Raw genomic sequence first — 12,738 nt, forward strand, 5'->3', positions numbered from 1 at the left:
TGCTGTGCTTTTTTTCATTTAGTATTTTTTCAGTATTCTTTGAGTAGAAAGATCCAAAGATCAGCATTTATCTGAAATAAAAAGCTTTTGTAACATTATACACAGTGCCATTCATTCAGTATAATTTTTTTTTTTTTTTTTTTTTGGGGAAAGAACTTATATAAGTTAATACTTTTATTTAGCAAGAATGCTTTAAATGGATCAAAAGTGATGATAAACCTTAAAAAAAACATAATAATAATAATAATAATAATAATAAATGTTTTTTAAACAGCAAATCAGAATATTAGAATGATTTCTTTAAGGATCATATGACTGGAGTAATGATTCTAAAAATGTAGCTTTGAAACCACAGGAATAACCAACATTTTAAAATATATTCAAATAGAAAACAGTTGTTGATTCTGTACTTTAGATCAAATAAATGCAGGCTTGTTAAGCAAAAGAGACTTCTTTAAAGCATTAAAAAATCTTGCAGTTTAAAAACTTTTGACTGGTAGTGTATGGTTTTTGAAAGTGTCTTATGCTCACCAAGGATGCATTTATTTTATTGAAAAAACAGTATAAACAATAATATTTTTACAATTATAAATTGCTGTTTTCTGTTTGAATATATTTTAAAATGTAATTTATATATGTGATGCAAAGCTGAATTTTCAGCATTATTACTCCAGTCTTCAGTGTCACATGATTCTTCAGAAATGATTCTAATGTGCTGATTTGTCAATTAATATCTTGTATTGTCCGGTGGTCTCTCCTTTTCCTCTGCTCTGAAGTCTTTTAGCAGATGGATACATAGACCACCAAAATGAACACAGAGAATGCCAAGGACCTGGGGCCCAGAAACACCCAGATCTGACCGAGAACTCTGACATTACAGTCCTTCATCAGTCAGATAAACAATATGCGGCTAACAATAACATGAAGGATTTTCAGTTTTATTTTATTTTATTTCCTCAATAAACCCACATTCTATACAAACAATAAACATCACTGACAGATTATAAGCAAAGAGACCAGAGCAAACATTTTCCAGAATTATCTAGTAAGCCAGCTCATTTGGAAGCTATGATTTTGTTCCCCCGATTAAACTACTGTGTTGTCTCATAGGTCTCATTTTGAAGAAACTGCTACACACTGGAAACTCCCTTAAGGTAAGGAATGTCAAATAAACAATTTACATTATATAAAAGGTCCAAATCTAAATAAACAATGTCATTGTATAAGTGATTATTGTTCTTTTTTAAGAAACTTAAAGAAATATTTTGCAATCCTTATTTTCTTAAATGGACTTACAGTTGTTCAGTTCATGTTATTCGGAGTTTTTTTTCCTGCTGAAGGCTGTTGTGAGGGCTGCTGAAATTCATTTTAACCAATAATGTGGTTATATGTGTGGTGTATAGATCCGGAGGGAAGGAGTGCGGCTCTTCCTTCTATGGATGCAGGCTCTGCAGCACAATGCTCTAAGAGAGCAGCTCTGGATCTTTGCCTGTCTAATCCCAGGATTCCCTGCACCACAGTCAGAGCTGGGCCCTCGAACCCTGGATAATCTGATCAGCCCTCCCCTTAACCTTCAGGAGCGTGAGTGTTTATTTGCCGTCTCTCACAACTTGAGTTCCAAGTAATAAAATCTGATGACCGAAATCTTTCACAGAGCTTTTTTTACACTCTTTTAGTATTTCTGTTTTGTCTCTAAAGGCCATAGTTAATGTTATTCAAGATTTATCTTGCCTAATTAGTCATACTTTCTTTGTTCATGACCACTTTAAGACTTATTTAAATGACCTTTGTTAGCTGAATTAAAATGTTTATTAATATTTTGAATTTGAATTTGTTTAAATTTTAGTTTAAAATACGTTTACTGTGTTCTTTTGTCTTTGTTTTTTAATTATTTTTATTTAGCTTTAATTTATTTTTATTTTAGTAATTAATTATTTTCTGTTAGTTGCCCAGGCAACATTTCTGATATTCTTATTTTTAACAAATATTTTAATTTAATTGTACATTGCTTGATAGTAATTACAAATTATTTTTAATAGTTTTTAATAGTTTTTTTTTTTTTTTTTTTTAAGTTTTTATTGCAAAGAGATACAATTGACAACATCTGTTTATGACATTTGTCACTTTTACAGCATTTCCAACTTAAATTCCCTAATCAGGAAAGAAAAGAAAACTAATCAAAACGTTTCTCATGAAAATAACAGACCAAAATATCCCTTTAAATTATCTTCTGCTTATACAAAAACTATTTACAAAAGAAAGGGGATGTGGACGCACATTCAGTTTATTTTTAATAATAACACTGATGATATTATAACCACAACTACTACTGAATTGCTCTGCAGCTTAGTTTCAATAAATGTTTTGTGTGGACTGAGTAGGGTGATTTGTGTTAAGTATCTCTTTAAAGTAAACTAAATTCTTACTTCAAAATGTCAATTAAAAAAATGTGATCCTGGGCCAATTTTTAAATTGAGATTTATACATCATTTAAAAGTTGAATAAATAAGGTTTGTTAGGATATGAAAATATTTGGCCGAGATACAACTATTTGAAAATCTGTAATCTGAGGATGCAAAAAAATCAATATATTGAGAAAATCGGCTTGAAGTTGTTAGCAATGCAAATTACTAATTAAAAATTAAGTTGTGATATATTTACGGAAGGAAATTTACAGAATGTCTTCATGGAACATGATCTTTACTTAATATCCTAATGATTTTTGGCATAAAAGAAAATTTGACCATTTTTGACTCATACAATGTATTTTTAGCTATTGCTGCAAAAATACCCATGCTATTTAAGACTAGTTTTGTGGTCCAAGGTCCCAAATACCCTTTAAAATATCTTTTTTGTCCATTTCTGCAGCTCAAGTGACCCCTGAAGAAATCAGTCCCCTTGTGCCGCCCCAGTCAGGAGATAAATCCCAGGAGGATCTCACTGGCTACTTCCTGGAGGCTCTACTAAAATACATGGTAAACCAGGTACTCCCCTCCTCCTACTAACACTGCTGAAGCTAACACGGCTGGCGCAGACCCAACGCTAAACCTGTGGAAACCACACTTACATGCCACTGACCCCAGATCTGCATGCATTTGATGCCAGATACCCTTGCTGCAGCGGTGTCTTTCCCCGGCGCTGTAACGGCTGCTCTGCTTCACACCCTCCCTAACATAAACAACAGCACCACGCGCTGCCTGCCTCCACCAACCCTACTGTCCTCCACCAAACACAAACAGGCTGTTCTGTCCCAGCTGCTGTGTATGTGCTTAGCTCGCTTGTTCTGTCTCCCTACAGGCCAAAAGTCTAGAGTGGAAATGCAAGGAGAACCACGAGAAGGGTTTCGCCTTCCTTTTCGCCAATTTCAAAAAGTATTACCTGCCCCATATCTTCCCCAACTTCTCCAAGGAGACCAGTTTGTACAGTCCTATTCTGGGTAAGAGTTCTTTATGTCAAAGCAAACCTAATTTTTATTTCTCGTTGTTTTTGAGCAACTTTAATTGCTTAGGATGATAAGATGTCTAATTTGGATTTGTGTCCTGTTTTATAATAGAGGTTCCACCCACGAGACCAAAGCCTTACTACATAGTTGTAAAAAGAGACCCAGAGACCAATGAAGCCCTGTACTGCACTAAAGAGAACTTCCTAAATGCCAGAGTCATATTTATCCGCTGGCTGGTCTCCTTCTGGTTGGAGCCACGGTCGAACACAGGAACTCACATCCCTGGCATGGAAGGAGAAAATGTGCCAAAGAACATCCAGGTAGCAACACACAGATCTTCACATGTATGACGCAGTAATGGTTTTAAAGGGATCGTTCACCCAAAAATTAAAATTCTGTAATTAATTTCTCACCCGCTTGTCGAAAATCTGTAAGACCTTTGTTCATCTTCAGTGCTCAAATTAAGATATTTTTGATGAAATCTGAGTACTTTTTGAACCTGCATAGAAAGCATCACAACACCATGTTCTAGGACCAGAAAGGGAGCAAGGGCATCATTAAAATAGTTAATGTGACTTCAGTGGTTCAACCATAATGTTATGAATACTTTTTGTGTGCAAAGAAAACAAAATGACTAACAATTTCGATGTCCTTACTACTTCTCTGGGGATTCAAACGGTACGTTGGTGTCTATCCAGGGCCAGACATCTCTCGGATTTTATCAAAAATATTTTAATTTGTCTTCTGAAGATGAACGAAGGTCTTATGGATTTGGAACAACATGAGGGTGAGAAATTAATGACAGAATTTTCATTTTTGGGTGAACTATCCCTTTAAAGTAGTTTTAGTATTACTTGGACTTTTAAGGGTATAGTTTGCCCAAAAATGAAAATGTCCAGATAACCAAAACTTTCATAAGGCCCATAAAAGCATTGTAAAACAAATCCTTATGAATCGAGAAGTTTAATCCATGTCTTTTGAAGAAATATGTTTGTTTCATGTGATGAACAGATTTAATTTAGGCTTTTTTTAACAATATTGTCAACACGCATAGGGCACATCACATATGGTAAACACGGAAGCTCAAACATGCATGCGTGATGCACGGAAACCAGTGAGGTTTTTGTCTAGCATATATTTCATGCACTTTTAGCATATGTACAGTAAACCACTCTATTTTTTATGTTTATATGTATAAAAAAAAAAGCCTGAATTAAATCTGTTCATACTATAAAGTGTTTGTGTGTCTTTATAAAACTTAGATTAAATCGTTCAATTAATATGTGACCCTGGACCACAAAACCAGTCATAAGGGTACATTTTTTTGAAATTGAGATTTGTACATCATCTGAAAGCTAAATAAATAAGCTGTCCATTGATGTATGGTTGTGTTATTTGAAAATCTGAAATCTGCAGGTGCAAAAAATTCTAAATATTGAGAAAATCGCCTTTAAAGTTATCCAAATTAAGTTCTTAGCAATGCACATTTCTAATCAAAAATTAAGTTTTGCTATATTTACAGTAGGAAATTTACAAAATATCTTCATGAAACATGATCTTTACTTAATATCCTAATGAAAAATTGGCATAAAAGAAAAATCAATAATTTTGACCCTTACAATGTATTTTTGGGTAATGCTACAAATATACCAGTGCTACTTAAGATTGGTTTTGTGGTCCAGGGTCACATATGGATTCATTTTATGGTGTCTTTATGATCTTTTTGGATCTTCAAAGTTTTAGTTTTCTGCACTTTTAATGGATGAGCAGAAACCTCTCAGGTTTCATTAAAAATATCTTAATTTGTGTTTCAATGATGAACCAAATACGTTTAAAATGACATAAGGGTGACTAAATGATGACAGAATTTTCATTTTCGGGTGAACCAACCCCTCCAAGGTTTGGACTGGTGACCAGGAGTTGTTTGTTGTTGTTGTTGTTTAAAGTCTTACCAAGCTGCACATTTAACCCCAGGTTTCTCCTAGGGTTCTCTCAATGCCATTGAGCGAGCTGAATGTTTTTGCAATGCTGCTGCTGTTTCAGAGAGCGGCAGCGGGTCTGGCTGCCCGAGGTGAGGATGGCGGCCCGAGACCAGATGGTCTGGATGGGGGTGCGAGTGGCGAGCCGGAGCAGTCGCACTCCAACACCAGCACCCTGACGGAAAGAGAGCCCAGCTCCTCCAGCCTTTGCAGCATGGATGAAGAGCACCTCACCGACATTGAGGTGGTGCGCCGGGTCCTGTGCTCCTCTAGAACAAACGTCAACTTTATCACCGAAATCTTTCGACAGGTAATTCCATCATGAGGAACAGAAGGACTTCAGCAAATACCAATGAAAGAGGAAGAAGTCTGGCTCATTTTGAAGAAGTTGTGATGAGAGAGGTTGATTGTTCTGATCAAGGACTTCTTTGTCCTAGAGTGATTGAAGTTCACAAAGGGGAACTGCTAGACATGAATAGGGATTGTTATAGCCCTTATTCTGAAGATCTCAAAGACCCTGTTCAAAATCGTGTACTTGATGTGTACAAAGGCCTTATTTGGTCTGACCTAAAGGAGGAAAGATGGCCAGCTAACATATCACTTAGTCACTGATGCCTCTTTGTACTATCTGTCCACTGATTCTGTCTGTATAAGAGAGTGTATTATATTTTGAGAGTGTATTATAAGAGAGTGTATTTTATTTTGCAGGCTTTTCTGCTGCCCATGTGTGAGGCGGCAGCCATGCGCAAGGTGGTGCGTGTGTACCAAGAGTGGATCTCTCAGCAGGACAAGCCTGTGTTTATGAGAGAGCCAGAGGAAGACCGATTCACAGGCCAGCTGGACTCCACCCACGAGCAGAGAACTGATAAAGAGGAGGAGGTAGGTGTCTCTGAAGTTGACAACAGAGGAATGCAAAGGCGGTTATTACATGCTGAGTCAGCCTGAACAACAGCTTGCTCCATTTTTTTGCATCAGACATATCAGTGGTGGTATTGGCCAGTACTCACTTTATTAATTATTGGCTTATGTCTGGCTAGGTTGGTGTAAGAAGCTTATGCCAGGGCTTATTTTTTCCCAATACTTTTTTTAAAATAAGTTTCTGAAGTATTAAATAAAATGTATCCACCTTTTTCTTCCAGTAGGAGTGGGTGCGGCCATTTGAAATTTGAAATTTGATTTGTCTGGCTTCAGGTCTTATCTGTGTCCAGCTATTTTTAGCTATACAAAACAGCTCGTTTTACTGCTTAATATTGCAAATTGGTGTGTCTTACCATATTATTTTAACGGAGTGTCTATTTACACTAAGTGCTAATAGCTTGCCTTGTTGGCAGAGGCTGTTTACACTAACTCCACCCACCAACATGTGATTGGTAATTTGTAATCAAGAATACAAAAAACGGTTTTTAAACTTCAGCTCCAGTGGTGTAGACAGTAAAGCGCGTTGTAGTCTGTTTTGACACGATCTACCCAGGTTCGAATCCTTTTCAAATATCTCCATTTTCAAATATCATATCACATTAGAAAGGAATTTATTTTCAATAAAAATGACTGAAATATTCAAAAAGTTGAAAATCAGGTAGGGGTAGGGAAGGTGTAGAGGGGGATTTATTGTCCCAATAAGTTTGCATCCATTTAATAATTTGATGTAAAATTTCAATTTACACTCAATCTTATTAATGCATACTACAATACTTAGGTCCAGATAATTGCCACTAATTGCATTAAATAGCAGAAGTAGCAGAATATCCTGCTATTTTAACACTGTAGATAGAATCTATAGCTATTTGCACTTAGTGTAAATATCATTCATTGCTATTTGCACTTAGTGTAAATAGCATATTGCTGTAAAATACTGCTGTTTTCATTTATTGTAAATTGAATCCATTGCTATTTGTGCTTAGTGTAAAAAGCATCGATCTCTGAAAAAATGTGACCCTGGACCACAAAACCAGACATAAAGGTCAATATTGTGAAATTGAGATTTATACATCATCTGAAAGCTGAATAAATAAGCTTTCCATTGATGTATGGTTTGTTTGGACATAATAATAATTGGCCAAGATGCAACTAATTGAAAACCTGGGATCTGAGTGTGCAAAAAAATCTAAATATTGAGAAAATCACATTTAAAGTTGTCCAGATGATGTTCTAAGCAATGCATATTACTAATCAAAAATTAGGTTTTGATATTTACAGTAGGAAATTTACAAAATATCTTCATGGAGCACAATCTTTACTTAACATCCTAATGATTTTTGTCATAAAAGAAAAATCGATAATTTTGACCCATACAATGTATTTTTGGCTATTGCTACTGATATACCTGTGCTACTGGTTTTGTGTTCCAGGGTCACAAATATACACTAATATTTCACTTAGTGTAAATAGCATCTAATTGTATAAATGTAGATGTATAAAAATAACATTTGTTTATTTATTTGAATGTTAAATGGTACACAACTTTTTACTGTATATTTTTTGTTTTGTTTTATTGTATTGATGATTACATAATTGAAAACAACAGTGATCTTTAGTGTCAATTAAATTTATTTGTTATAATAGAATCTTTATTATGTAAAGATTATCTTTTTATCTTTTTACCAAATAAAAAAAATCACACATTTTTATATTGACCATCTAAGCCATTGTGTTATTAATACGGTCATGTTGTTACAATCAACGTCTATTTTTGTATATAGGACATCGGGCTCACAGTGTCTGTTCACAATCGAAACCCTAATTGGAGCAGGAATTCTGGGAGTAAATCCTCTGATTCTGAGGTATTGGAGTATAATGTCCATGCTGGTGTCCAGGCCACACTACAGGTGAGTTTATGTGTTGGTGATGAGCTATTGACATTGTTCAAAACATGCATGTCAAATAGATGCCTAAAATTTATATTTATTTATTTATTCATTTATTTGCATGAAGCTGAGTTCAGTTAATGCACATTTGTGAAACATTCCTCACTACAATATTTAAATTCCCCACTACAATCTTTTTTTCCTTGCAGGTTTTTATTACCAACTCCGCTAACGTCTTCCTTCTGGAGGCAGCCAATGAGCTGAAGACACTTCTGGAAGAGCATGTTGACATGTGCAAGCGTGTGCTCAACATATACCGCAGTCTGGTCATGCATGAAACCATGAACCAGAAGACCTGGTATGACTATGACATTACACTTCATTATTTTGGTCTTAAGTGTCTACTTGGATTATTTGCTAATCTTCTTACAGGGCTCTATGCTTACTTTTCTTTTTAGGAGCACTTGTGCTTCTAACTTAAAAAATGTAGGAGAACAGTCAAAATTTCAGGAGCACCTTCTAATCGATAATCAGAACATCTAAACAAAAATTTGACTTCCCATTATGAGGTGATATTTGACTCCTTAAAGTAATTTACAGGGAAATGTTGTTTTTACCTTTGTAATAGCATTTTTGTAACTTTATTAAAAGTAAAGTCATCTTTTATTGTCAAATTTTTAAAAGATTATATTTTTAAGCTTTTTAAAATTTCTAATTAATACAACAGAACAAGAACAAGTAGAATAAGTTACCAATCAAATAAAATCAGTATTAGCAAAATTAATTTGTACTACAAAGGTAGCGTAGAAGAACACAAAAGTGGCTTGTAGGTATTTTCATGTTCCGTGAGGCTAAGAGGTGGCATGAGTGCAATCAAATTCATAAATTCATGTTGAGATTAATGTTTTAAATATAAAATATAGAAATATTATTGAATAGAACTAGAAATAGAAATATGAAATTATTTAAATAACTAAAAAGATCATTTAAAAATAAAACTAAATCTGCCAGTAGGTGGCGACAAGTCACTCAATTACAGAATCATTCATTCATTTGATTTGTTCAAACGGCTGATTCATTCAGGAATAAAGCAAGTGATTTCTCTTTATGAATGGGAAATCGAATCATTGACTCACTAGATTTTTTTAAAAACGCACGTTCATTCATAAACGAAACACCGCTGTGTTTGAATCGTGATGCACAGCGGCTCAGTTGTGACTTGTTTCAGGCTATTTTTGATGAAGAAATAGAGTAAAATCAGGCAATAATGTTATAGTCAGACAATATAAGTCACTTAATATTAACTTAATATTAATATCTTTACCTTAAAAATCTTTTTACCTGAAAAAGATTTTTAAAATACCTTAAAAATCATTAAAAGCTGTCACTCGTCTTAGTTCATCATGATCTCACAAAATTCCATTGTGATCAACGAAGCTCTCTAGACTGCACAATGAATCTCTTATTTACACTCTCTCTACACTTTGTTGATGAAAGGATTCTGAAATGAAAATGGTTGAAAATGATCCTGTCTGAAATGGTCGCACTGTAGAGCCCTGGCTTATCCTGAGTGTATTTGTGTCTGTTATAGGGAGCAGATTTTGCTGGTGTTGCTAAGGGTAACTGAGTGTGTGATGAAGAGGCCTCCATCTATTATGCCTCATGGGAAGAAGAGTAACACTTTATCGGGCCGTTTGGCTGGGGCCATTTTTCAGGTAAAGGCAAATATAAAAATAAAACCTAATTCAGAATATTCTTAAATACTATATGATATATAAATAAATAACTAAAATTATATTTTCTGGTTCATCTGTTGAAGTGTCTGATATAGTCCATACTCTTTTTGCTCTGTCTTCCTGTTCAGACTCTGATTGTGGCCTGGATCAAAGGGAATCTGAATGTGTACATCTCTCGGGAGCTGTGGGATGACCTGCTGTCTGTGCTCTCATCTCTCACCTGCTGGGAGGAGCTGGTCACTGAGTGGTCCCTCACCATGGAGACACTTACCAAGGTACTAGCACGCAACCTTTACAGCCTGGACCTGAACGAGCTTCCCCTGGACAAGCTCAGTGAGCAGAAACAGAAGAAACACAAAGGCAAAGGTGAGTTTGTGCAAAAACACTAAAGACTAAGGTGGTTCCAAAACATTCAAACTCAAGATTTTAAAACATACCAGCTTCACTATCATACGTATACATGTTATATTTGTTCCCGTTTCTTCTAGGTGGCGCCCACGAGTGCCAGAAAATCACTGTGGATAGGTCGTTTTCCAAAGGCTGGAGTCGAGACCCACCAGGCCAGGCTGCTGCCATGAGACAGCGCAGCGCTACCACTGCTGGATCACCAGGCATCGAGAAGGCCAGAAGCATTGTTAGACAGAAGACTGTGGGTAAGTGCACTTCAAAGACTTCTTGTTCTCTCTTCCTGTTAGTTTAAATGTGCCTAGGTTTTTTGCTTATGTTTTTATCTGTATTACTCTATTACCCTGGTTCAGAAAGACAAAGATGAGCAAAAGTGGAGATATATTTACAAGGAGAGAACATGATTGCGTTAAATGTCTTTGCTTAAGGTGCAGTCACATTAGTTAAATTCCAAATTTTTGCAGGCTAAAAAGTCTATTGTCAATAATGTAAAGATGTATGATGCACAGATGTCACTTTCAAACCACAAGCAGCTTTTTGTTGGTCAACATAGTGCATTTGTGTAACCTACTTGAAATTATTGCAAAATTTGCTTGTGAAAATCTTTTGATCTCACATGGAATTCCTGGTCAAGTGGATTCCTATTAAAATAAGTGGATTTCACTCACCAAAATTCTGCAAACAATGATAAATGTGACTGCACAGACTGCATCACAATTTGCATACTTAGCATGTATTTTTTTGTAAATGTTACACTTTTTTTAGTACACTAGTCAAAAGTTTTTGAACAGTAAGTTTTAATGTTGTTTTATTTATTTATTTATTTTTTTATTGGTCTCTTCTGCTCATCAAGCCTGCATTTATTTGATACAAAGTACAGCAAAAACAGTGAAATTTTGAAATATTTTTACTATTTAAAATATATTTTAAAATGTTAAAAATGCTCAAAAACATTTACTATTATTATTATTATTTTGAAAACAGCTGAGTAGAATTTTTTCAGGTTTCTTTGATGAATAGAAAGTTCAGAAGAACAGCATTTATCTGAAATAGAAATCTTTTGTAACGTTATAAATGTCTTTATCATCACAATTGATCAATTTAAAGCATCCTTGCTAAATAAAAGTATTAATTTCTATTATATATATATATATATATATATATAATTTCTATAATATATATATATATATATATATATATATATATATATATCTATATATCTATCTATCTATCTATCTATCTCTATATATATATATATATATATATATATATATATATATATACACACATATACATATACACATATACATATATATGTATATGTATGTGCTCAAAGTCCTCCAATTATAAGGTGTAGAATGTTGCAAAAGCATTTTATTTTAGATAAATGCTGATCTTTGGATCTTTCTGTTCATCAAAGAATCCTGGAAAAATGGTAATCTATTTTAAAAACTGATAATAACTGTATATTTTGAACAGCAAATCAACATATTAGCGTGATTTCTGAAAGATCATTTTACATTGAAAAAACTGAAAACGTGATGCACAAAATGTAGATTTGGTCACAGGAATAAATTACATTTTAAAATGTATTCAAAAAGAAAACAGTTATTTTAAATAGTAAAAATATTTCAGAATTTTACTGTTTGTGCTGTACTTTGGATCAAATAAATGCAGGCTTGGTGAGCAGAAGAGGCTCAAAATCTTTTGACTGGTAGTATATATAGTGACAGTATAATATAATAAAATAAAGTTTGCTGCCATGTACTCTATTGCATATTATGGAAGCCATTCTGCCACTTAATTCGAACTTTTTTTCTCAGAATTGTGAAATATAAATTTGCAGTTGCGACTTATAAAGTCCAAGTTCTGAGGGCAAAAAAAAGACTGATATGTTCTCAGAATTGAAAGTTTATATGACTATTTTCAGCACTGTGTGATAATATAAGATTATATTATGTAATATTAATTCCTAAAATATGTCACCTAACACCTAATCTAGCAGACTACGCAGTGCGCATAGTATGTAAATAGAAATGCAGCCTTAGGCTAAAAAAACACTGCCTGTGATTCATCCGAAACACGTCATGTTTCTCCTATAAACTTCACTGTCTAAGTTTTCCAGTGACATGATCTTCACGTGTATGTCAGTGCTGATCTGATATGCACTGATAAGTTTATTTCTTTACTACTTCTTTGTAATGCTCACTGCTTTCTGCCATCACTTTCTCTTTTTCTCTCTATTCATTATGTCTTTCTCTTCCCCAACTTTTCCTGTGTTCCTCCATCACTCCTTATCTCTCTCTGCCCCATTTCCCTTTATCTCTCACACTCTCCGTCTTGTCGTTCTTCTCTTTTTCTCTTTCTGGGTG

At 34.4% G+C, this 12,738-nt stretch overlaps 1 protein-coding gene across 8 annotated transcripts in view; it reads left to right on the forward strand.

The window, feature by feature from the left end:
• The window catches only part of ralgapa1 (Ral GTPase activating protein catalytic subunit alpha 1), a 94,328-nt gene that overhangs the window by 10,751 nt on the left and 70,839 nt on the right, over nucleotides 1–12,738 (forward strand). For 7 of the 8 annotated variants that reach the window (XM_051133067.1, XM_051133060.1, XM_051133064.1 and 4 more), the window contains exons 5-16: nucleotides 1,111–1,154; nucleotides 1,404–1,581; nucleotides 2,869–2,984; nucleotides 3,298–3,436; nucleotides 3,554–3,762; nucleotides 5,486–5,731; nucleotides 6,130–6,300; nucleotides 8,121–8,246; nucleotides 8,435–8,583; nucleotides 9,817–9,940; nucleotides 10,090–10,327; nucleotides 10,450–10,614. In XM_051133067.1, coding sequence (XP_050989024.1) covers nucleotides 1,111–1,154; nucleotides 1,404–1,581; nucleotides 2,869–2,984; nucleotides 3,298–3,436; nucleotides 3,554–3,762; nucleotides 5,486–5,731; nucleotides 6,130–6,300; nucleotides 8,121–8,246; nucleotides 8,435–8,583; nucleotides 9,817–9,940; nucleotides 10,090–10,327; nucleotides 10,450–10,614 — 1,905 coding nt within the window. The remainder of the gene's footprint in view (nucleotides 1–1,110; nucleotides 1,155–1,403; nucleotides 1,582–2,868; nucleotides 2,985–3,297; nucleotides 3,437–3,553; nucleotides 3,763–5,485; nucleotides 5,732–6,129; nucleotides 6,301–8,120; nucleotides 8,247–8,434; nucleotides 8,584–9,816; nucleotides 9,941–10,089; nucleotides 10,328–10,449; nucleotides 10,615–12,738) is intronic. The other variant, XM_051133061.1, reaches the window with a different exon arrangement.

The sequence above is a fragment of the Labeo rohita genome, chromosome 17 (genome assembly GCF_022985175.1).
Source record: "Labeo rohita strain BAU-BD-2019 chromosome 17, IGBB_LRoh.1.0, whole genome shotgun sequence".
Taxonomy (NCBI): Eukaryota; Metazoa; Chordata; class Actinopteri; order Cypriniformes; family Cyprinidae; genus Labeo; species Labeo rohita.